Genomic DNA, 26,652 nt, shown 5'->3' on the forward strand with positions numbered 1-26,652 from the left:
TGCCCCTCATTGACTGGTCCAAGATTGTTGCCCTGGTTAGGCATTCCTTCTGCCCGCTCCTGCATGGCCATGATGCATTAATAAAGGATTTCAGACTAATGAACCTCAAGAAATCTTCAAAAATCCATAATTCTATTTCTCACTGCTGTTTCTCATCTTACCCAAGCACATGCCATATTTCCATGACTACTATTATTGACTGTCTCTGTACTTTGTTACTCTCATCTCTTGTTTCACTGTGTATTTTCTTCTGCCTGCTTGTCTTTTCCTCATTTCTTTTTTCCCATTTGTTTCCTCTGTGCTTCTCAGCTTTGGTGTCAGCGGATTCTGACCATGGCCAGTCAACAGCTTTAACTTTATCATGTGCTATCTTCCTGCTTTGGTTCTTTTCAGCTGCTTTTATGGCTGCTCCCTGTTCAATGTTTATAGTTTCTTCAAAGTTATCTCAGATCAAAGCTGCCATGTATCTTTTTTATTTTTTGTAAGTGAAATAGGGAGCATTTTCTTTTTTTTTTTTTTAATTTTATTTATTTATTTATTTTTGGCTGTGTTGGGTCTTCGTTTCTGTGCGAGGGCTTTCTCTAGTTGTGGCAAGCGGGGGCCACTCTTCATCGCGGTGCGCGGGCCTCTCACTATCGCGGCCTCTCTTGTTGCGGAGCACAGGCTCCAGACGCGCAGGCTCAGTGATTGTGGCTCATGGGTCCAGTTGCTCCGCAGCATGTGGGATCTTCCCAGACCAGGGCTCGAACCAGTGTTCCCTGCATTGGCAGGCAGATTCTCAACCACTGCGCCACCAGGGAAGCCCCTCCTGCCATGTATCTATTGTAGGTTAACTGAAGTGTTTCCATATGTACAAAAAATGTATATAAATATGATTACAAGTATACAGGCAGTAATAAGTAGATATTCACACAATTAGAGCCCTACACACACAAACACATGTGTACTCACAATTTTCCAGCAGATAGGTATGAGTGAGGATGGGCTGGTCATATTACAGAAGTCATAATAGAGACAACAGGAAATGATGTCTCAACATTGTCTTAATTGTCTAGTTCCAAGGTAGTATATCAAGGGCATAGCAGAGATCTGAAGCTTGACGTAAACTAGGAAACACCAACCAAAGTTTGCCTTTTAATACTTGCTAGTGTGATAGCACTGTATATGCCATCTTACTTGCAGCATGAATCTTAATATGTTCTCATTATCAGTTTACTTTGTGGAAATAGATAAAGTTGGTTTTTTAAAGTTCACAGCTTAAGATCTCTAAGCAATGATTTAGAGACATTTGCTTTAATCTGGAAGATTGTGTCTACTTAAGAAGCCATATCAAACCATGGTAAATTACCTATCCTTTTACTGCCATTTCCAACATCCCAAGCTGTTGATGACATAATTAAGTCAAAGTCTTTCAGCCAATCTGGCCCAAGAAGACCACCATTTCAATCATAGTTCACCCAACACTGTATCTCCAATTGGCCATGTGGTTTTCACTCACATACATACAACTACTGGTACCATTTTTCAATGAGGACATCATTACCACAGACAGAATATTTACCAGGAGGCTAGCAGTATAATATATACATTATGTGCACTAGACACACAGCTCACTTCAGCCATGCAAAGTGGGTATCATTCACCTGCTTTATAGATAAGGAGCTGAGACCCTATGAGATTGAGCAACTTGCCCAGGACAGACTGGCCGGGAGTAGAACCTAGGTCTTTCTGACTCAAAGCCATCTCCTTCTATTACATCTTACTACTTTCCTCTCATTTTACTAGTGATAGATTTGGGGAGCAGGATTGATAAAGCTAGGTAACCATGATGTTCGACATGACTGCTTTAGATAATCTAGTCTCATGACAGCCCCAAGGGGATGGACTTATGACAACCCTACCATGACCACCTGTGCCAAGAATGGTCAACAGCAGTCTCTATCCTCCATGAGAATCAAATAAGAAGGGCACGACACAGGCTAAACAGGACTTATAACCCCGCAATAGCCTGTAGTAGTGAATGTGGAATCTCCCTGTGAAGAGCCTTAAAAATAAGGCAGAAATTCAAACGCCCTGGATTCTAAGTGTAATGATACTTAAATGGCAGGGTTGATCTGGTGACAGGTGTCTGTGTGTGTGTGTCTTTCAAGAATCACATCACTGAACTCATTCATTCATTCTGTGGAAAAGGGCAGGATAACTACTCAGTGCAGTCACGGTTCTCAGTGCTGAGGATCCAGGAGAGCACAAGACAGGCAGAGTCCCGAGCTAAACGGAGCTCATGTTCCAATAGGGACACAGACAGACAAGTAAGGAAGTGATTTTTTTTAAAGGTTAGAAAGTGATGTGCACTAGAAAAGATTGAGAGAATGGAGAAGGGGCACAGCTGGGCTGGTTGTTTCACCCTCTCTTTTATTCAGTGAGAGAGAGGGGGATGATTACAAGGCCCTCCAAAGTTAATACCCTGGCACTGCCTGTTGGGTTTCAGCTTCTGACCATCCTCTGGAACCACTTTTATTCAAGGAGGAATGACCCGAGTAACCAATTTTTATTGAGTGCTTGCGACTGGCCATGTGGTTCATTGCTATATATGCTTTATCTCATTGAAGTTTCCAACAACCATAAGCAGCAGGTATTATCGACATTTTACAGATATGAAACTGAGGCTTAAAGAGGTTAAAACAATGACGGACGTCACACAGCTAGAAAATCCCAGAGCCTGGATTCAAAGCCGGGTCACTTGATTCCAAAGCCCACACACCACCTCGGATGAAGACATCAAAGCAGGCTTTGCCATTTCCTTCTGTCTTTAAAACATTACCTTCTGCAATCTGTATCTGCCTGGCACATGAGGTAAGAAAAACAATAAGAAAAATCTCCTAAAAAACAGACAATATCAACCTTGGGGTCAGTAGTAGTTCTGGGTAACTGCTAAAGCAAACAATGCTTCAGCCGAGATTGGGGCCTCTGAGCAATAAGAATGTTGGTTAGAATCTGTTGTTCTGGGTGCCCGGCACTGAGAGACACTGGAAGAAGGGAAAGCCCTTCTATACACCTGGGCATTGCCTAGGTGATATGTAAACCCTACAATGAATCACATGCAAACTATCTCTATTAAGTGACAGAACCGTACTCATATTAAATAAGAAGAGACCCGCTCCACACAAGCACACACCCACATACAAACACACAAATGCAGCCTCAGCCTAAAAGTATCACTGCAGAAGAGGTGACAACCATTCTCAGAGGCTCAAGCTCTAAAAATAAAATAAGACAGACAGACAGACAGACGGCTTAATGAAAGTTTAAAACAAAGGCAAAAGAACTGCATAAAGAGACAGAAAAGTGAAGAAGCCCCACTGTAGTGATTAAGTCTCTCTGACTTTTGTTTCCTTTAAGTGGGAGTAAACTGCCCCAATGACCACCCCAAAGGGTTGTTGTTACTGACCAACACTGACAAGAGGAAAACTGCATTGCGTGGATATTTTTCAAATAGTTTCCCACTGAATATTGAGATCTCACGAGATGACAACGGGTGTTCTGTGGGGAAAATAATGGGTTTTCAACAATCATCCCTTCCCTCAAGCAAACAGAGAGCAAATCCTGCATCCCTAAGGCCTTTCTTGGAGCTTCAGAATACATGTTTGATTATCAAAGGTGTCCAATGTTTTCTAAACTTATTCCATCACAAGCCATTTTTTTTTTTTAAAACCTCCTTTTGAGGGAGAACTGTCCTACTTTCCCCCAGTTTTTTTTTTTTTAATTAATTAATTTATTTATTTATTTTATTTTTGGCTGTGTTGGGTCTTCGTTTCTGTGCGAGGGCTTTCTCTAGTTGCAGCAAGCGGGGGCCACTCTTCATCGCGGTGCGCGGGCCTCTCACTATCACGGCCTCTCCTGTTGCGGAGCACAGGCTCCAGACGCGCAGGCTCAGTAGTTGTGGCTCACGGGCCTAGTTGCTCCGCGGCACGTGGGATCTTCCCAGACCAGGGCTCGAACCCGTGTCCCCTGCGTTAGCAGGCAGATTCTCAACCACTGCGCCACCAGGGAAGTCCCACACAAGCCATTTTTAAGGAAGAATATTCCATACTGCTTTTACAAGATTTCAGTGCTCTCTAGAACACAATTTTATTTTTTTTTAAAGCAGACTGTGCAAATAGACGATGGTACTGCTGATGCCGGGTCACCTAGGAGAGAGTGGCAGAGCCCTGCAGCTCCCTGGGCTCCGTATCTTATCACTCTGTCTAGTGCATGAAGCGGGCAGGGTCAGTATTACAAGCTCCTCAAGCATACGGATAACACTCTAAGCCAAATAATTACAATGATAACGATAGCCGTCATAATAACAATGGCTAACTGAGGGCCTGCCCCATGCTCGACCCAGTCCTGTGTGTGCACTTGGACGATCTCATGGACATTCCCGACCATCTGGCCAGACACATATGGGCAACACCCCTTGCACACACAGAAACACCCCACCCCCTTCCTCCACTCACATCCACTGGCTCGGGGGTCAGGAGCAGAGAGTCTGTCTGAGAAGATGCTTTTTCAAAACTATTTTTGTTGACGGCTCTGCTCTCCCCGAGCCATCTGGATTCATGAGCTCCTCAATATCTTGGTGGTGGGAGGCGCCTCTGGTAGAGAGCGGCCTTAGAAGCGCTGCGGAGATGGCATCTTCACGGCTGGCACCCAAACAGCTTGGAAGGCTGGCTTAGGCTTCTGGGCTTTGCTGTCACACTCACAGCTCCCTCTGCGAGCCCGGCCGCCATCTGGAGCTGCAGAGCGTCAGTCTGCCGTGCTGGAAGACCAGGGGCAGCAAGCAGGGGGTGGGGGTGGGGGTTCCAGCACAGTCTGAGGCTTGCGTCCAGTGTCGGTGCTCTGGGGTGTCTACCCACCAGATCCAAATGCACAGACAGTCAGAGGTCCCCAGCCACCTGTGCTGGGGACCGACTCTCATCTCGCTCACAGCGCCCAGATGCCCGCAAATCAGCATCTGCATGGGCCACTGTCCAGTGCTCGCATCTTCTAGAGATGAAACAGACAGGGCTGTCACCACGTTCGCCATCTTTTGTCTTTTTTAAAACAACAGAAAGCTGAAAGTTTCCTTCAAATAGGGCAGAGAGCTACTGCCCTTGTACTCTTCTTACAAGTTTCTTCCAAAACCCAGGGACGTAGCCAGCATCCTTTCGAGCAGACGCTGTGATGCCCGATTACAAGGATGAGGCTTCTGACCCATCAGTAAGAAGACACAGCCTGTGAGATGTTTTCCAGAATGAGTTACTTTGATTTGTCACACTCAGCTGGTCCCACCCATGACCTAGGGAGACTACGGACATTACACACAGCAGCAAAATGACAGGGAAAGTGGAAGAGTCTCAGTGTCGGGGTTAGAACCATCCCAAACAGAAGGCCTTGTTGAAACCAAAGTCCAACCAAACTACTAATTAGCTCATTCAACTTAATGACACTGACATATAAGCAGGGATAGGAGAGAAGGAGGGAGGATATTAACATGTGTCAACTACTTTAATCCTCCTGCCAATTCTGAAAAGCAGATACAATCATCACCATTTTACAGAGCAACCTGAGACTCAGAGCAGCAGGGCAGAGCTAGGATTTCTATCCAGATCTATTTGTCGCTGGATCTGAGTAACTCCTCACTCTCCACTCCCCCTCCTCCCCATCTCACCTGACCTCCCTAATGCAATTCATTCATTTACTTGATAAAACTATATTTGTTAAGCGCTGAGCGGTACTGGAAGACACCTTAGAATTAAGGTCAGGTGTTACAGGCGGGTTTGGCCATTTTTGCCAAACATGACCCACAAGGACAAGAGTAAAGTAAAACACACAAACAAAACAACAACAAAAGCAAAACAGTACCCATTAGCCTACCCACAAAAAGAAGGTGACATAAGTACATTTAAAAATAGAGAAGATATAACTGGTAACAGCATTCTGAAGTCTGACAGCTCCTTTTTTCTCTTACCCAACCTATGCGGTCTCCCTCACCTTTCTACCTACTCTATTCCCGTAGTTCTCAGCTTCTGGCACCTACCTGTTTGTTTGCTCACTTATCCAGAAAGCCACATACTTCTCAAGTGAAATCCTCAATCAAGCCTGATTTAAATGTACCTGTGTGAGTGCATCTGAGAGCCGTGTGCAGGCATCTGCGTGGCCAGGTAAGGTAACTCACCTTAACAGAATATCTTCTGTCTTTGTTTCCTAGGGCTGCCCTAACCAAGTACCACTGCCTGGGTAGCGTAAAGCAACAGAAATGTGAATTCTCTCATAGCCCTGGAGGCTAGAAGCCTGTCGTCATGGTGTGCATAGGGTTGGCACACTTCTGAGGGCGAATCTGTCCATGTCTCCCTCTTAGCTTCTGGTAATAGCCTGTGATCCTTGGCTTGCAGCTGTATCACTCCAATCTCTGCCTCCGTCATTACATGGCCTTCTTCCCTGTCTACCATTGTGTGTCCTCTCCTCTTCTTATAAGGACGCTTGTCAAAGTGCATGAGGTCCCACCTACTGCAGTATGACCTCATCTTAACTCATTACATCTGCAACAACCCAATTTTCAAATAAGGTCACATTCTGGGATCATGGGGGTTAGGACCTCAGCATACATATTTGGGGGGGTACACGATTTATGGCATAACAGCCACTATATGCCAGATGCAGGGACCAGGCCACTTCATTTGGTTCTGATACTCTCTCTGTGAAGTAGATCAGTGGGGGGTCCCTACCCACTATGTGTGACAGCACATATGTCATCTGTAGAGTTTGCTTGTTTTTAACATATTCATGCCTGGTCCCACTCCCCAGAGATTCTGATGTGGTAGATCCAGGCTGGGAGCCAACCATTAAAAAAAATAAAGTTGAAGTAAAGCTTCAGAAGTCATTACAATGCTCATCCAGGAATAAGAATCACTGAGGTTTAAAGATGTTAAAATTTAAAAAAAATTTTTTTAAATAAAAATAAATAAAAAAGAATCACTGAGGTCAATCTTAATAACAATACTGTAAATCAGGAAATGGGGGCAAAAAGAGGTGAAATGATACGCCCAAAATTCACTCAGTAACTAGATGGAACAACAGGTTTTCAAATTCAGGTCTGTCTCATTCAGAGTCCCCTTCCTTCCCACTACCCATGCGGCCTTTCTGTGTCTACATGTCTCTGGGCAGGTGTGACCATGGTTGTTTGTACCTCTACATAGTGACGTAGGCAGTGTCTTTTAAGTGTAAAAATCGGTGTGCACAGGTATGTGCTCTATGGATTCTCAGGGGAGGCATGAGTTTCTTTGGGAACAAATACGTATTTCGCTAACATCTTTGTATATCCCGTCAGCCACGCACCAGAACGATTTCTACAGAGTGTACCCACTATGATATTGTCAGAGAAGTGATGTTGGAGGAGGAGTGACTCCATCACTGAAGAGGTGCCTTTCACTCCTTACTCTATTTTAGCAAAGCAAATGTCACGGGTGGAAGTTAAGAGAAGGGAGAGGGGAGAAATCAGTGTGGGTTGAGTAGACAGAGGCGGCTTCATGGAAGTGGGGCTTGAACGCAGTATTGAAAGATGGGTTAGATTTACGTAAGTAGAGTGGGGAAGGAGACCTTTTCAGGCAGGGGGAGGAACATGGGCAAACTCAGAGGCAGGAACAAGCTTTGTACGAGGGAGAAGGCCATCACGAGACAGGCACGAGCAGTGTACCCACTGTGAGCCATGACGTTGTCAATTACAATTAACTGTCACCTGTCACTCTCAACTCGGTCTGAAGTTTCTGGTACTGGGCACCCAGCCCGTAAACACTTGTAGAATAAATGAATGAAGAAATGTCCATCAAAATAAATATCACGAAACAAAAGTGGTCCTAGCTGGAATTTTATCTCAGTTTCCCCCCCATAATCACGATGGAAAACAGTGATCCTTCTACTCCAATTCCATTACTTTTGCATCCCTTTCTTCTCTCCAGACCAGAAAAAGAAACAGTTACTAATTTGGGGACTGCCACTGATTTGGGAACAAATTTAATCCCAGTAAATATCTATTCACAGACATCCTGCAGTATTAAAGGTTCTCACTGGAGAATATAAAAGAGGAAGAACTGTAAAAGTCATCTGGTTCAGCCCTGAGACTTTGGAGCAAACTCTCCTACAACAGTCTTCATGTTCTGTGTCGTCACTGCCTTCCTTGTAATGCCTTCCAGTATCAGCCCCCAAATGTCCATCCATGTCTGCCAGCAGGAGGTCTTGAATTTGCAGGATGGCTTTGGTTTTAAATAGACTATTGCACTGTCCCCATACGTTGTGACAGTTTCACAGCAGCCATTTTCACCCTCAAATCTGTCTTGGTTTAGACAATATGGTCATGCTTTATAAGCACACAGACATTTATAACATGCGCTCTGAGTTTCAGTTGAGAAAACAGACACACACACACACCCCCATCCGTCCTTATTTCCATTCTTACCTAACGCATGCCCTTTGGAGTGCTCACGCCTGTCTCATGATTGCCTTCTCCCTCGTACAAAGCTTGTTCCTGCCTCTGAGTTTGCCCATGTTCCTCTCCCTGCCTATAAAGGCTTCCTTCCCCACTCTACTTACGTAAATCTAACCCATCTTTCAATATTGCGTTCAAGCCCCACTTCCATGAAGCCGCCTCTGTCTACTCAACCCACACTGATTTCTCCCTTCTCCCTTCTCTTAACTTCCACCCGTGACATTTGCTTTGCTAAAATAGAATAAGGAGTGAAAGGCACCTCTTCAGTGATGGAGTCACTCCTCCTCCAAGCACTCTGCCTGCACTTTGTTTAGAAGCCAGCAGGTAGCACCTGGTTATGGTAATCTGGTCCCAAACCCAACAGGTTGGCTTTCTTCAAAGGTGGTTCTTTAAAGAAATGAGAATATATAATCTATTTACACATGCTTTTTTTTTTCCTTACAAAACTGTTCACTACTAAGAAAGCTGCAAATAAAACATTTAAACTGGAGGCTGCCTTGGAGATCTCCTTGCCTAACCTCTTACCCAAAGCAGAGGTGCACCCCCCTTTAGCATCCTTGAAAGATGGCCACCCAACTTATTCATAAACGCTTCCTTTGAGCCCATCTCTCCAGGCACCTTGTTCCCCTGTTGGCTGTCCAAGCTCTGATTGTTAAAGTTCTTCCTTATAATACAGTATTTGTCAAACTTAAGTTTGTGGACCATCTGTACCATGATTATTTGAGGCGATTGTTAAAAATCACAGGTTCCCAAGTCTAACTCCAGACCTACTGAATCAGCATTTGGAGCAAGGATTTAAAAAGTAATCTACATTGTTAACAGGTTTTCCAGGTGACATCTATTATACCAAAGGGTAAGATCCACTGTTAGAGTCAGTGGATTCTCTATCTAGAACTTGGTTCTACCTTCCTAACAGGGGAGAGCAAGACACTTTCCTTTTCTTTCCAATGTTCATTGCAGCACTATTTACAATAGCCAGGACATGGAAGCAACCTAAATGTCCATCGACAGAGGAATGGATAAAGTAGATGTGGTGTGTATATATGTATACATATATATATATATACATACATACACACACATATACATACAATGGAATATTACTCAGCCATAAAAAAGAATGAAATAACGCCATTTGCAGCAACATGGATGGACCTAGAGATTATCATACTAAGTGAAGTAAGGCAGACAAAGACAAATATCATATGATATCAGTTACATGTGGAATCTAGAAAGAAAATGATACAAATGAACTTATTTACAAAACAGAAACAGATTTACAGACTTCGAAAACAAACTTATGGGCACCAAAGGGGAAACATGGCAAGGAGGGATAAATTAGGAGTCTCGGGTTAACATACACACACTACTATATATAAAATAGATAATCAACAAGGACCTACTGTATAGCGCAGGGAATCTACTCAATATTCTGTAATAACCTATATGGGAAAAGAATCCAAAAAAGAATAGATACATATATATGTATAAATGAATCACTTTTCTGTACACCTGAAACTAACACAACATTGTAAATCAACTATACTCCAATATAAAATAAAAAATTAAATTAAAAAAAGATACTTTCCTTTTCTTCATGGCAGGTCTTCTAATGCTGGAAGATATCAGTTCTCTCTCCTTTCTCTCATTAATACTCTTTTGCAACCCAGGTGATTTCACTCTTCCTTCTACTACAAAGTTCCCCACCCTGAACCAAGTTAAGCACACTCTCCGGGGTCTTCCCTTTGCCAGTGTCCTTCCCAAAACATGATGCCAAAATGAAGTGGAGAGAGCGAGCTAGATTTCTAACGCTTTTACTACATATTGATAATTTTGTGAAGTATATCAACTTACACTCCCACCAGCTGACAATGAGAAAACCAATTTTGGTTTAAACTAGCCAGCAGGTATTACCATTTTGTAAATCTTTAACAGGCACATGACGTTGACTCCTCATGGCTGTTTTAATTCGAGTGCCTTTGTTTATATTTTTCATACATATATTGGCCAACAGTAGTTCTTTTGTGAATTGTCTGCTCTTGTCCTTTCTGGGTCCCTCCTGCCCCCTTTTAATTCATTATGCCCATGGCTGTGGCAAGTAAGTCCTTTCAATGCATTATCTCATCTAACCCTCAAAACAACATTCCTCCCACTTTACAGATAAAGAAACTGAGCCTTCAGGAACTTATAATGAGGAAACACAGTTAGGTCTTCAGCTTCCTCACCGCTTTATGCCTTCATTTAATCCATGTTTTTTGGAGGAGAGACCTTCATCCTCCAGACACTTTGTAAAGTGAGTTAAGAAAGCCAAGTATTTGGGATGAAATTATGAGGAAGATTCAAAAGAACACTAGAAATTTTCGTAATTCTATTACCTCCTTACATCTCCCTAATATTTCCTTTTTTTGTTACTTTTCCTGGCGTAGAGGTAATAGTGACCGAGTTAGAATCAATTAGTGGGTAGCAATGCTATTTACTGATACAAGGTTTAAGGCGGATGTAGGTACCTGTTCATATTTTTGCCAAGAGAGGTAACGTATGGCTGACCCTAAAAGAGCGTCAGAAAAGGATCAAAGAGAGTAATCTGGAAATAAGGCAGAACTCCATAGCAAACTACAGTCCATCAGCTGACAGCAGCATCAGTAGATAATAGTTCAAAAGTATGTACGCAAGAAGGATTGGCTTTCATTTTTTCCATTTTATATGATCAAGACCAGTGTTTACACAATTAACTAAGATCCAAACGTTAATTCATCATTTATAGTATTTTAGTCTAAACAGCTGAGCTTCTCTTGGTTTTGGTTAATTTAATCGAATTTCATGCAATTATACTTTAATCGAAAATACATATGCATAAAGTTGAAATGATATTTAGATCAACTGAATTTACAACCAGATTAAAAGAAATGCAAACAACGAAGTACAGATCTGAATCGGAAGCAAAATTAATTTAATCCTCCTCCATTTTTCTACCTTGAAGGTGGCCAACACCCAAAGGTCGGGAGTTCTCAGTGTCACACAGTCAGCGATAACACTGAGATTCAAATCCAAGTTTCCTGACTTTAAATTGAGAGCCTGTACAACTGAGTCTTTAGCTGACATTTAGCTATTCCCACCCTCACTCAAACAAACCCTGGTCCTCCAAACTCTCATAAAGTTTTCCAAACAAAACCTATAAACTAGGCATCAAAACACCTAATGCAATTTAAAAAATCTTGGCTCCCCAGCTTTGTGATTCCAGGCAGCCTAATAAAAGTCCCTTGGGGCTATATTCTTCTATAAACGTTGGCAGAAACTCAATTTCTTCCTTATTTGTTATTCATAGAAACATATTCATTCGCAATTCCTAGGTTCTACATTTTGCCCCAAATCTCTCTTTCACGTTATAAACAAACATAACAAAAAAGAAAAAAATTATTAGGTCAATTATGATGCCCATTTCCCCAAAATAAGAAAGAATACAACTTTTCTTTCTTCTTTACTATTGTTAGCTTCCCATTACTCTCTTTTTGAACCCATAATTTTTAACTGCACAGAAATTTTAAGTTCACTTTCTCAATACTAAAATGTAATTCCTCCCAACTTACAGCCTGGCAACCATGCTCTTTTCATGGAACACAAAGAGGATTTAACATTTAAACATTGTTCCAAATACGGACAAAGCAAATTTTAAAAAGCTATACTCTGATGGAGTTGACTGTTGATCACTTATATAGTTTCTAGAATTTTCTCATCTGGAGCCTAGTCTGAATTATTTGTGAGCCTACACCCACCACCAGACCGGTGTTTGCACCCATCTCTACCTTCACCCACCAGTAATGTCGTCCACCACACACGCTCCCCTACGAAGGAGAGCCTTCTCCCACAGAGACCCTTCCTCCACCCACAGGTCTCTCCCCACAGGACACCGCTCCATGTGCAAGCATCCGGCTCATGCACACTCACCCTCTCCCCCACCCCCACCCCCAAACGCACTAACAAAAACCAACACTGTTTATCATCACAAAGTAGCACATTATCCCAAGGTTCGACCTGCAGAATCAAGAAAAAAACCTAAAACCATTCAACTGACCCCTTAAAAACCATGCTAACTTGATAAACCGTCAACTGTCTCACAGGGACAGGCTCTTTCAAACCTCTCCTTGGAAATTCAGGCGCGGTGATCCCCGCTGCCTTCAGACTCAACTACCCGCAAGGCTCCCCCCAGGAAGGCCAGAGCACAGGGGTCCCGGGCGCACACTCACTGCAAATCTGACTTGGCAGTTCTCCTCCCCCAGGTAGCACAGGTCTCCCGAGACGTTGGTCTCCAGCCACAGGTGCTCTCCATTCACGGCATTTTCCTGGAAGGAAAGGACCCACCTGACTTCAGTTTTCTTTTCAGGCATAAAGGGATGGGTGGAGGGGGGCAGATCTCAAATTTAGATTTTGGATGCAAGAAAGTTAGTGAACCCAAATTGTCTAAACGCTTCTCATTTTACCCCTGAAAATACTGCTGAAATTGGTCCTACCAAAATTCTAGAAACGGAAAAAGGTATTTGGAAAAACTGTGAGCAATAATTAAGATGTTAGGTCCAAAGATGTTTTTACCCATGGATGTGGTCATCTTTGAAATATGTAACAAATGAGGGGCAAAAAACCCTCAAGGTATTCAATCTGAGGCCTTATTCATCCAGGCCCGCTGCAGAGTTCATGACAATTGAGACCAAAATTCTATTAAAAGTCGACTCTCCTTAGCAAATTAGCTAAGGAGGAGAGTAGTATTAAAGTACTTTAAAGGCTGCTTGAAAATACATTTATATCAGTAATGGATAAATTATACTTCTAAACCAGGAGCTTCTTATAACTTAGTTTTAAGTTGCTGTGTAGTCAAAGCATAATAAATTACTAATTCAAACATTTTACCAGCTCAGTAGGGCCTTCGTCCAATTCTAAATTCTTCAAATTGAATGATTTCTCTACTTCTAAAAATATTCACATACTTCCAGTAGCAAACAGAGAATAGCTGTAGGTTTGGAACCCTAAAAGTTTTCAGATCATGATGGATGAGAACAAGATAAAAAATAAATTAATTAATTAAAAGGCATTTCTTTGCCAGGTATCCTAAAGAAATCAAGCTCCACAAACTAAAATATTCTACTACTGGGAACTTAACATCCAGATTTAACTTATAACCATTTATAGAATTAAATCTCTTTTCATTCTTTTATTCTCTAATTCATTCAATAAACATTCCACACACCTGGTGCCAGGCACTGGGTTAGTGTGCAGTAAAATCTACCAGAGAACATGGAAACTAAACACATAATTATAGCAGCAAATACTATGGAAACTCACTACAGCAAAAATCCCACCAACTCTTTTGAAAAGTGAAGTATAAAATGTTGCAGTGGGGAAAAGGTCAAAAATCCTTGATAATACCAATCTAGGCAGGCCAAAAATTAAGTCCCGGTAGGCCAAGTAAGGTGGGCAGCAGCAGGCAAGCCAAGGGAGTCAGAGACTTGCAAGACATCAGTAACTCACTGGGCTGGCAGGCTTCATCCACGCTGGGCCAAGCCGATTGCCCCTGCACACTGGAGACCCTCTACGAGCACTCAGAGGCTTGCTGATAAGGATTCAGGCACGGCAGAACTGCTAGAATGAGCTAACCTCACTCCTGAGTGGGGATCTGATTAGAAAGCCCGACATTAGTAAGAGAAGAGGGAAAGAAAACGGTGGCGGCTTCCGGCCACAGTGGATCGAGCACACTGGTTCTCAAATTTAATTGCTCATTACAATGACCTGATGAGTTCTGAAGAACACCTGGTTACCAGCCCAACCCCAGAAAGTGTGCTTTAACGAGTCTGAAGTTTTTTGCAAATATTTGCAGCTGTAAGAATGGAAATACCACTTACTGAAATTCAGGGAGAAGATTACAGTAAGAGCAGATTTAGGGAGTAAGTCGAGTTCAGGTTTTTGTTTTATTTTATTTTCCATTGAGTTATAATTAACATTCAATATATTAGTTTCAGGTGTACAACACAGTGATTCTATATTTTTATACATTATGAAATGATCAGTGCAATGAGTTCAGTGTTGAGGATGTAAAATTCTGAGATGCTTATTAGACCTTCAAGTGGAGATGTTGAGAGGGCAGTTTTTTTATGAGTCTGAAGTTCAAAGAAGAGGTATGAACTGTATGAATAATTTGGGAGGCAACCGTTAATTGATGGCATCTAAAGCCATGAGAACTGAATGCAAAAACCTAAGGACTGAATGTGGATGGAAAGCTCTGAGTACTGAGCTGTGGAACATTCCAATACTTAGAGTTTGGGAATATAGGAAAGATCTAGCAAAGGGGACTGGGACGGAGTGGCCACTGGGGTACAAGGAAAACAAAAAAGAGTATAACGTTTCCAGGAAGAAAGTGCACCTAGAAGGTCTGTGTCAAAACCTGAAGAACTGGCCATTGGATTTCGCCATGTGAACATGTGAAGTCACTGATGACCTTGGCAAAAGTACCAACAGCAGGATGAGAAGGAAGAAAGCCTGATGGAATTGGGTTCAAGAAATAATATTACTGACTCTAGTTTCAAAATGTGTATGAAACCCAATTGATTCTCACCACATCTACTGTTACCACCCAATCCTCCATCATCTCTGGCTTGGAATATTCCCAATAGCCCCCTAACTGGTGTCCCTGCTCTACTCTTGTCTCCCCATGGTCTGTTCTCCACAGAGCAACCAAAATAATTACCTTAAAATGTAAATCTAATCAGGGACTTCCCTGGTGGTGCCATGGTTAAGAATCCACCTGCCAGTGCAGGGAACACGGGTTCGATCCCTGATCCGGGAAGATCCCACATGCCGTGGAGCAACTAAGCCCGTGCACCACAACTACTGAGTCTGGGCTCTGGAGACCGCGAGCCACAACCACTAAGCCTGTGTGTCGCAGCTACTGAAGCCCACGCGCCTAGAGCCCATGCTCCGCAACAAGAGAAGCCACCACAATGAGAAGCCCGCACACCGCAATGAAGAGTATCCCCCACTCGCCGCAACTAGAGAAAGCCCACGCACAGCAACGAAGACCCAACGCAGCCAAACAAACAAAAAAAGGTAAATCTAATCAAATTGCTAATCTGCTCATAACTCTTCAATGGCTATCTATGTACTCGGAAGAGTGCAAAGTCCTCACTTACCTCGTCCCTGGGAGCCTCTCTGACTTCCTCTCCTGTCTCTCCGCAATCTTGTTTCCCTGTCCAGCTACCTCATCTTCTCTCTCTCTCCCTCTCATTCGCTGACCTGCCATTACACTGGTCTCGTATTTCGCAAGCAGACTAAGGAAGCTCTCATCTCAGGTCCATTGAATTTGCTGCTCCCTTGACTAAAAATTGCTTACACGAGACACCTGCACTGCACATTTCTCATTTCCTTTAGATCTCTGTTCAAATGTCCCCACGTCAAAGACTGTTGACCACATATTCTGTTTACTATATCCAAACTTCCTATTCTTCTTCATTCTGACTTATGTGGGTAATTTCTATTTACCTTTTGGTTACCAGATCAAGTGTTATTTTCTCAAAGAAGCCATCACTGACCCCAAAATCGAAGTCATTTTGTTAGTTACTCTCATAAAACCATGTTTCCTTCCCATCATTTATTCCAACTGGCAATTATTCATTCATTGGCATGATTATTTGATTCGTGTTTCCCTCTTATGCTAGATTCTAGGCTTCATATGGACATTAAATGTCCAGCACTTAACTTAGCACCTGGCAAATAGTAGGTGATAAATAAATTTGGGGAACTGAAAAGATGAGATTAAGAATCAGTGAACGAATCACATTCTTGTTACATGCAATTCCAAGGAGTAGAAAGGATAATTTTTTTTTTATTTGTCCATTAGTTTGGAGTCACAAACTGTGAGAAGTAAACATGGATGCCTAAGAGACATGACGGTCTTTCAAAATCATGAAAGAAACAGAGGCATGCAAGAAAAAAACCAGTCATGCAAGGAAAACATGAAACATACCTTGTCTTAGACTACATTTTCCCCACGCCTCATCCTTTTCTTGTACATCTGTCTTGTCCGACGCATCAGAAGGAAGTAACCTTACCCAAAGAGAGGTCTGGCCTCTGCCCTCAACTATAGGAAGGTAATCTCTCTAAGTGCCTGGAATGTCTTGCCTGATAAGAGTATCTCTGTTTACCTGGGGACCTTGGGCCATGCCAAATATTCTAAAATAGCAGTGACTTATGGTGAGGCATATATCAGCTCATCCTCCAGAGGGGCAAGGGGCTAAAGTCAACCATGCAGGTGGTTAACCGTGTCTACATGACCAAGCTCCGACTAAAACTCTGGGTACCAAGTTTCAGATGAGCTTCCTTGGTTGGCAATATGCCACATGTATAGTTGCACCACGGTTGCTGGGAAAAGTTATCTCTGTCATAAATCCACTGGGAGAGGACAACCGGAAGCTCCTTGTGTCAAAATTTCCTGGACTTTGCACCATGCACCGCTTTCCTTGGCTGGTTTGAGTCTGTATCCTTTCACTATAATAGGCCATAAATGTGAGTATAGCAGCTTTCAGAAAATTCTATGAGTCCTTCTAATGAATTATTGAACATGAGTGTGATCTTGGGAATTCCGGAACCTGCAAGTGAGGATGATCTTGGGAACTCCTGAATTCAGCTGGGTGGCATTCACACATGAATAGAAAAATAAACTGTTGTGGTTTTCTTCTTACACTTCTGATAAGTCCTTATCCAGTTCAAGAGTAATAAACATGAGCTTTGGAGTCAGATAGACTTGCTACCCACTAGCTCTATGACCTAGGGTCTCTCTAACTTCCCTAGACCTCAGTTTACTCACCACTAAAATTGTAATAATAATTGTACTTCCCTCACAAGATCACAATGATGTTTAAATGTGAAAATGAATAACGTTCAATGCCTTGCCCACAATGAGAAGTTAATAGGTGTTCAATATAGTTCTTTTTAAAAAAAATTTATTTATTTATTTTTATTTTTGGCTGCATTTGGTCTTTGTTGCTGCATGCGGGCTTTCTCTAGTCGTGGCAAGCGGGGGCTACTCTTCATTGCGGTGCGCATGCTTCTCATTGCGATGGATTCTCTTGTTGCAGAGCATGGGCTCTAGGCGCGTGGGCTTCAGTAGTTGTGGCATGTGGGCTCAGTAGTTGTGGCGCACGGGCTTAGTTTCTCCGCAGCATGTGGGATCTTCCCAGACCAGGGCTCGAACCCGTGACCCTGCATTGGCAGGTGGATTCTTGACCACTGCGCCACCAGGGAGTTCCCTCAATATAGTTCTTCTTATTATCGTTGTGGTTAGTCTCCAGTTTTCCTTCTTCCTTCCTAATCCATAGATGTTGGTATTACCCAACATCTATTCCTCTCCTGGGTCTTTGTAGTCAAGACTGCTAGCCATTCACCAAAATCATTTTTCTCTTTTTCCTGAACACACAGCTAGACCTTGTTACCCAGACTCGCTTGTGATTGGATGTGGCCATGTGACCCAGTTCTAACCAATGGCACATGAGCAGGAGTGACATGTACTATTTTCAGACTTGGCCCATTAAAACCTCCCTCCCTTTTCCCATACTGGATACCTGGGAAGTTGGCCTTTGGGATGATTTTAGAAGGCTTCTAATGATGCTGTAAGAGCAACTGTCAGTCCAGGTCACTGAATGGCTATGTGGAACAGAGCTCACCCGCCACCCAACCTGAAACAGTCCTGGTTTGTTACACAAGTGAGAAATAAACTTCTCTTGTATTGAGCCATTACATGATTATTTTATTTATTGCAGCCTAGACCACCCAAACTAATATAGGCCTCTTCTCTTTGCTCACAGCTTTGTCTGCATTTCCTTTCACTGTCTACATTTACCCCCAAGTTACCTACCATACACTGAACAGCCTGTCTAATCTCTGAGTCCTGGTTTCTTCTGCTCTGAATTCTACTTCTGACATTCTCTCTGATATTTCACACTGCTGTAAAATTAACTCCCTTAAAACATAGCTGTGATTATGCCTCTCTCTTGCTTAGGAGGCTTAAAAAAAAACCCTATTATTTATAAAACAAAATCTAAACTTAATCCCACATACTAGACCTTCCATTAATGGTACCAATCTGTCTTTCTTATTCACCTTCACACATTCTATTCTTTTGTAACTCTTCTCTAAATATAGTCATATTTTCCTTTTCTGTGCCATGTTTTTTATTTATTCCATTCTCCACACCCAGGTACCTCTTTCTCTCTTCTTTACACATCCATCTTGAAATACCATCTCAAACAGTATATAACTCAGAGTATCCGTCTGTGCCAGACAGAAAAAGTAGTTCCATTTCAAAATGAAGATAACATTTCTTCTGTATTAGTGAGTGTTGAAACAAGTCTCTATAGATATACATAGATTTATATAGATCAACCTATCTATAGATAGATCTAGCTACCTAAGAGTAGAGACCCACCTCTGTAGATACAGATAGGATTTCTTGCTCTCAAGTTCTACCTGAAGTCCTAGTAATAAACAGTTATAGGTAAAAAGATACAAGTTGTGGAGAGGGAGTGTTGTAGACTGAATGACACAGATAGAGTACACTGACACCAGAAGCAAATAATCTACACAAAATGAAGACATTTGCTTGTAAAAAATGTTTTGAAACAATAAGACAATCATAAATATGTATCAAATGTGAATATCCTCACAAATTCAGAAAGGGAAACAAAAATCTGGACTGTCTCCCTCTAAAAATCTTCAAGGTAATAATAGGTAAAATCTGTCTCAGATGGTTTAGATATGTTGTCCAGTAAGCATATGGCAACTGAGCACCTGAAATATGATTAGCACTAATTGAGATGTGCTGTCAGTGTAAAATTCACAGCAGATTTTGAAGACTGACTTAGTCTGAAAAAAGAATGTGAACCATCTCACTGATCATTTCTATATTGACTATGTGTTGAAACAGCGATATTTTTATATATTTGGTTAAACAAAATATAATATCAAAATTAATTTTACCTATGTCTTTTCACTTCTTAATGTGGCCACTAAAAATTAGGCTTTCTTTATGGCTCATATATATTTCTGTTCAACAGTGTTAGTTTAGATAATCACTTACTAAGAGGCAAAAGATTAGACCTAGGTACTTCTCACTGACATGTGAAGTTGTAAGAGTCTATGATTTCTCCCAGCAGCCAATGTGATTTAATTTAAAATTCTCACAATTTTAGAAAATAGAAGATTAGTGAGGGTGCATGAAAACATGCTAGATCTGTCCCACTATTAACATGGCTGACCAGGTCAGGACCTTTACTAATTTATAGTCGGTTATCTCCTCCTGCTCTGCTTAGCAATCTGATATCTTGATTAAATGGACAATGTTTTTTGAAATGAGGATGGAAGTGGAGAAAGATATCGGGGTGTGAGTCATTACTGGTGATGACACCCAAACCTGAAGTTAAAGAGCAAAGGCCAAGAGCTTGTAAGGAAGGCACAGGTCTGCTTGGACCTGCCATCTGAAACAAAACTAAAATGAGAGCATGCACATATGCATACAGATACACACACACACACACACACACACACACACACACACACCTGCCTCCTCCTGCCTTTACATTCAAGGCTTCCAAAGATAAAATGACCTAGTTTCATAACCCCGTTTAAACCAATCCCACATGAAGACTCTGTTTCCCTAATCTTGTCTCTGAACCAAACAGTGAGGCAGTGAACCCACTGTACTATGTTGTTGTTGTTGTTTTTTTTAAAGAAGCCATCCGTGCTTGACTTTTTTTTTTTTTAATTATTATTTATTTATTTATTTATTTTTGGCTGTGTTGGGCCTTCGTTTCTGTGCAAGGGCTTTCTCCAGTTGTGGCAAGAGGGGGCCACTCTTCATCGCGGTGCCTGGGCCTCTCACTATCGTGGCCTCTCTTGTTGCAGAGTACAGGCTCCAGACGCGCAGGCTCAGTAGGTGTGGCTCACGGGCCTAGTTGCTCCACAGCATGTGGGATCTTCCCAGACCAGGGCTCGAACCCGTGTCCCCTGCATCGGCAGGCAGATTCTCAACCACTGCGCCACCAGGGAAGCCCCTTGTGCTATGTTTTACCTGCCCAGAAGAAAGCACTCCTTTTCTTAGCATCGTCAACCAGAGGAAAGGAAAGGTGGTCTGGATTTAGGATCTGGGTTTGTTTGTGTTGAGGCTCTGTTTTCCACAGCCCTCAGCCTTGGAGGAAATTTTCCAATGAGGAAGGCAAAAATGAATTGAAATCAAGGATGCCATGTTGAAAACCAACATGCTTTTTAAGAAGGATCTTGGTGGCTTTTCTACCATTGCTTTGAGAGTTGTTTAGGCAGTGTCATGGGCAAAAGCAAATTACAGAACAGAGGACACAGAGTGAAGACCCACATCCTATGTTCTCTGCTCTAACACTAAAAACAGGGAAGAAATCTCCACGTCCAAATTAAATCTCCGTTGCATGGGAGGCATGTGACATTTAAGAAAAGACACACATTATCTGTGCAACAGACTCACTTCGAAGTGGGCTAACTCGCTCTAAACTGGAAGCTTGGATTCCAGCCCAGGAGATGAGACTATTTTTCCTTTTTGAGCATTACTCCCTTCCTTTCTAGCAATTTAGCTTGTTTTCCCAAAAACTGGCTTGGCTGACGTTCATGGCATGGTGTCAAAGGGAGCAGCCCCTGTAGGTTGTCACCACGAAAGGGGAGAGAGGATACCATTGGGAAGAATGGGAAGATCAAAAACTGTGTGTGCTTTAAGTCTTAACACAATGCACTAGATTAGGAAGGAAATTTAAAAAGAGTTACTTGGGATTCAATAGCATAAACCCATTTATGTTTCAAACAGGTTTTTGACTTGTGTCTACCAAAGCCTTTCAGGAACTGGAGATAATCTGAGTGCCCATCAACTGCCAGCGAAATGTCCCTTTCTTGCTGATTGAGCAAAAAAGCTGTAATCAATTCATAATTGACATCTACTAGACAGCTACTAGGCCTACGATACTGTGCTGTCCACTGTGAAGAAGACAAAAGAAGCAGAAGACGTTGCTCCTCCCTTCAAAGTGCCTGAAATCTAAATAGGACCTAGAATAAGAAAGTCAACTAAAAAACACGTATTTGGCTCTAAGACATGCACTATGGTTAGAGGTTTTATGAGGCATCAAAACAGAAAGTGAATAAAATAAACAGAACCAGTTCAACCAAAAAAATGAGCATAGCCTGGCTGAGAGCAGGAGCGAAGTCTCTGTAGCAAAGAGCCATTTTCACCTTGGGTGAAACTGACTGTCCACTGTAGTCAGTAGAAAACCCAGGCTCTGTATTGAGGCCTGATCTGGCTACTCCCCATCATTAAGACTTCCATCCCTGACATGTATGGAGGGGAGGGCCTGTGAGAAAAGGTCAGCAAAGAGTCATCAAGGAAATGACACTGTGTGGGGCAGAGAATCCCATAAGTCAAAATAAACCATTTGAGTAAATCACAGCAAAAGAGAAGTTTCTGGACTTCAAGGAACAGACTAAAAAGAAGACAGAGATAGTATATATCACTAAGTAGGGAAATGAAAATGGAGTACTTCAAGGAAATTATTAAGTTCACACACCCAGAGCATAAACTGACTCCTGCAATAGTCCTCCCCCAGCCAAAACGCACAGGTGCCTACAGCGCAGGCTCACCTGGGTCTCAGGCCCCCCACAAGCAGGCCACTCCTCAAAGCCCTTTGCTGGAGGATGTTTAAGAAACAATTGTGCCCCTTCTGCAGACTTTGGTACATACTAGAGTCAAAACGGGGCCCTCTAGGTATTCTACAATAAGTAGAAACTTGGGACTAAGATCCAAGTTCCAGGTTCACCCCGATTTACCTTCAACTTCAGATGCACCATAAACAGCTTTTGCATCTGTTTTCTCACTGGTGAAATGAGGAGAGGGGAGGTGACATAAGTCAGGGGGTCATAGTACTATAGGCCTTTGAGACAACCCTCAACTCCTGAGCCAAGAGGTGATGGAGCAAAGAGAATCTCAACCCGAGAGTCAAGGGGGCAGAACACAGAACAAGGCAACTCTCCGCAGCCTTCTCCACCCCTGTTATGCCAGAAGCATCTCTTAGCACTACTGGGGCCCCTTACCTCATCAAAGGCAAGAAATTAAAGTTCCTCCTTTTTTACCTTAATTTTTTAATTTCTGCCACCCTTCTCATATGGGAGACTCTTAAGAGGCTCCAAGCCAAATCAGTGCTCAATAAATAGTAACAGTAAATAAGTAAAGATTGATCATTTTAGGGGCTTCCCTGGTGGCAGAGTGGTCAAGAATCTGCCTGCCAATGCAGGCGACATGGGTTCGAGCCCTGGTCCTGGAAGATCCCACATGCCGCAGAGCAGCTAAGCCCGTGCGCCACAACTACTGAGCCTGCGCTCTAGAGCCCGCGAGCCACAACTACTGAGCCCATGTGCCACAATTACTGAAGTCCACGTGCCTAGAGCCTGTGCTCTGCAACAAGAAGCCACTGCAGTGAGAAGCCCGCTCGCCGCAACTAGAGAAAGCCCACGTGCAGCAACGAAGACCCAACACAGCCAAAAATAAAAAAAAAAAAATTTTTAACGATTGATCATTTTAATGCATTTAGTCCAGAAAAGTGGGCTGATAGAAGGAGAGCAGTGGTCACGCTGCTTTTTTGTAGAGAAGCAGACAAGGGAGTAGAATAAAGAGAATGGTAGTAGGTCAAGCCAGAGGACTAGTCTTATACTTTAAACAGAACAAAGAAAATCCTGGTTTAGCTTCTTGAACAAGCAGGCGAACTAAAGTAACATAAATGAACTTGGCGTAAAGCGCTTAGGTTAGGAAAAGCCAAAAATTTAGAAGCAAGGGCAAGTCTCAGTAAAAAAAAAAAAGTCATTGAAATGTTTTTAACAATCTGCTTCTTCCTCTCTTCTGAGAAAAATCTTTTACTTTTACATGATTGTCTTAAGGAAGTATCGGGCTGGCTTCTGTTTGCTAACAGCAATATTAGCCCACAATTACAGGGTTTTTTTCAGAGTCACATCTTACAGCTCCTTCCACATCAGATCTCTAAATAAGCCCTGAGATGGAGTGTCTTCAGAGAAGGCTTTCCATTTTACCTCCACTGTTAAACATCCCCAAAGTGTTTCCTGCCACCATGATAATTCATCAGGCCATCAAGTCAGGGTAGCCATAAGTAAAGGGGCTGAAGGATTAAAGATCAGCTACGCGCCCCGGCCGTACTTCTTATTTGCTCTTCCTCAACTGTGTACTGCAGTTCACCCACCACTAGCCAAAAATACCACGTGATGAGATATTAGAGTATACACCTCTCTACAGGAATCAGAAAAATAATACCTTCTAGTCAAGCTTTGGCTCAGGAAGGAAAATTCTTTCTAAGAGCATTTTCTGGTAACTCTTTCCAACATCAAATGGGGATGGAGCGTCCTTCCTTGCAACCCCAGTGACGCTCTCTGTACCCCTCTACTCTAGCTGTCGCTGCCCTGTATTTTAGCTGTCAATATCTCTTCTGCCCATGGCATTCTAAGCTTCTTGAAGGCAGAAACCATATCTTCCTCACCTCAGAATCCTAAGGAACTAACACAGGTTCTAGAACAAAGCAAGTACTCAACAAATGGTGATCAATCAACCAATTCGTCAATTACTTTATTTCTGAATAGAAAACCTGCAGGCTGTACCGTTTACAAAGAACTTTCACGCTCATTGCCCCATTTGATCTTAACAACAGCCCTGAAGTCCCCTTTAGGGAGGGGTCACCATTGTCCCCCTCTACCGATGAGGACCCTGAGGCTGAAAGAAATCAAGTGACTTGACTAATGTCACAAAAGGGGCAGAGAAATCATTTAATGGATGTTTCTATCTAAATGATATAAACTCTCTCTCATTAGAATCTTGTGTCTCAGATAGGATCCTACTACTTTGGATCAGAGGATTTGGAACACCATGGCTATTAAACTAACTTTCTGGGGCCCCTGTAACACACTGTCATCATTGGCCCATGCATATCCCTTTTTAATTTAATTTACCTGTTTGTTTATATATTTAATTCTTTTTTAATTATATAAGCACTACTGTAAATATATTCTACACTCTCTTATGGTTTAAGAGTTTATTAAATAACTGTCCTGGAATAAAGGGAAATTCGAGGAGAGGAACAGTCTTCCTGAACACCAACTCAACGTACACAGGCGCTACTGGAGCACTCTCGGACTCCATCAAGGAAGAAGTTGCATTTCAATTAAATTCAGTCTTTTGCCAGGTACTTCACACATTGCATACATTGGTATGTGTCCAGAGTATAAAATAAGGATGTTAGTAAGTGTATTCTTGGGAAAGAGGGAGAAATATTATAGTATTAAAGGATATTAAATCATAGCCTATATGCTAAAAATAAAATTGAGTTTAAAAATTCCTCTCCTTTCCCCCACCCTGCCATAGTCTTTCTTATGGGAGGAAAAGAACACGGATTATTCCCTCTGTTCAACTCAACCAGAAATGCTAAACAAGATTCATCGTTAAGACCAGACTGGCAGAATCTCAGAGCAGCCCTCCTCTAGCTTCATACTGTTTCTTACATTCCTTCAGAAAGGGAAAAGGCCTTTCAGTCCACAGTTAGAAGTGTCTTCAACCAAGAACTTGACTCACCGAAGACTCTCAGTAAAAGAAATTCAGACAGCAATCTTCAAGGTAACAGTTTTTGTAGCTGTCTTTTGGGTAAAACATTAAAATCAGCTAATATACAGCAGATGCAAACTATTATATATAGAATGGATAAATAACAAGTTCCTACTGTACAGTGCAGGGAACTATATTCAATATTCTGTGATAAGCCATAATGGAAAAGAATATGAAAAAGAATGTATATATATGTATAACGGAATCACTTTGCTGTACAGTAGAAATTAACATGACACTGTAAATCAAGTATACTTCAATAAAATAAACTTTTTTAAAAAACCAGCTAATATACCCACCCCGCTGATAGGAGACCCATCTACCTTTGGGTTAGGGGAGGAAGTATAGCAAACAGGAGGACATGGAGTGCCTGGAAGGTAAAGTGAGGTCATCCTCTCGCAGGAAAAGAATAAAAAAAAAGAAAAAGAAAAAAAGGACCAAAAAAGAAAAAGCAGCTTGAGCTAAGGAAATCAAACTTGGACTTTGTGATGTGGCTAAGAGTAAACTCTATTCATCATCAACTTGGCAGGGACCAATAAAGCATGTACACAGAGGTACTTTTTATCTCACAGCTGCAAACCCAGGCAATAGTGCTTCAAAGGATTCATGAAGTTTTTATTTTAGTTTTCAATACGTCTGACTTCATATAAAGGAGCTATGTTCTTAGGAATCTGGAAATGGAGCCAGGGCTTAGATACCCAAAGATGGATCAGTGAACAATACTGAAACTTATTAAGTCTTGTTGGTAGCTACAGGAATCGTGAGGATGAGAGAGACACACGTGCAATGGAATGATATTGAAATGAAACAGCCGACACCTACACTCCAGTCCAGAGTCGCTCTGGGCTCCTTCGCTGGCCCGTTTGCCACAGGAAGGCTGAGGGGGTGTGCAGGAGCCAGGTGCTGCAGGCCCGCCCGGGAGATTGCTTTCCTGCAGCAAGAAGAAACACAAAGAAAAACCAACATCAGAAGGTAATACAGAGCTAAACAGTTCCCGTGGGGTAGAAACAATGCCTGACTTAGTCTTCCACATGTGAAGACCTTTGCAAATGTACTGGAATATATCTCTCTGAAGTGCATGGTGAAGACAGAGGGTGGCAGGTCTCAAAAGACAGGGAGATTGAGGGGACCACCTTAGGGTGATGTCGCTTCAGGACCAGACATTAAAATGTAAGCCCCTATTCAGGGCAGAGGGCGGAATGCAAGTCTTTGTGTTTACAGAAAAGGACCTAAGGCTGGGGTGGTCCCAATTCTTAGACAGTTTTGAACCTGCCAGAGACTAAGCAAGAAAAGCAGGCTCATGAGGTTTTCAATTGAAGTTCCTCCATTTCCCATCAAAGAGCTCTCCAAGCTGGCTCCCGCCCCAAATTCAGTCTTACGCATCTCAATAACCTCCTTCCTTACCCTTGCAGAGGAATTCTACACATGGCCTGAGGCTCTACAT

At 42.3% G+C, this 26,652-nt stretch overlaps 1 protein-coding gene across 9 annotated transcripts in view; it reads right to left on the reverse strand.

Annotated features, from left to right (window-relative positions):
* Positions 1-26,652, reverse strand: part of DGKI (diacylglycerol kinase iota) — a 477,321-nt gene that overhangs the window by 269,895 nt on the left and 180,774 nt on the right. For 8 of the 9 annotated variants that reach the window (XM_082398060.1, XM_082398058.1, XM_082398057.1 and 5 more), the window contains exons 2-3: positions 26,031-26,139; positions 12,748-12,843 (exon numbers count right to left, since the gene is read on the reverse strand). In XM_082398060.1, coding sequence (XP_082254186.1) covers positions 12,748-12,843; positions 26,031-26,139 — 205 coding nt within the window. The remainder of the gene's footprint in view (positions 1-12,747; positions 12,844-26,030; positions 26,140-26,652) is intronic. The other variant, XM_082398061.1, reaches the window with a different exon arrangement.

The sequence above is a fragment of the Balaenoptera borealis genome (genome assembly GCF_965194805.1).
Source record: "Balaenoptera borealis genome assembly, chromosome: 7".
Taxonomy (NCBI): domain Eukaryota; kingdom Metazoa; phylum Chordata; class Mammalia; order Artiodactyla; family Balaenopteridae; genus Balaenoptera; species Balaenoptera borealis.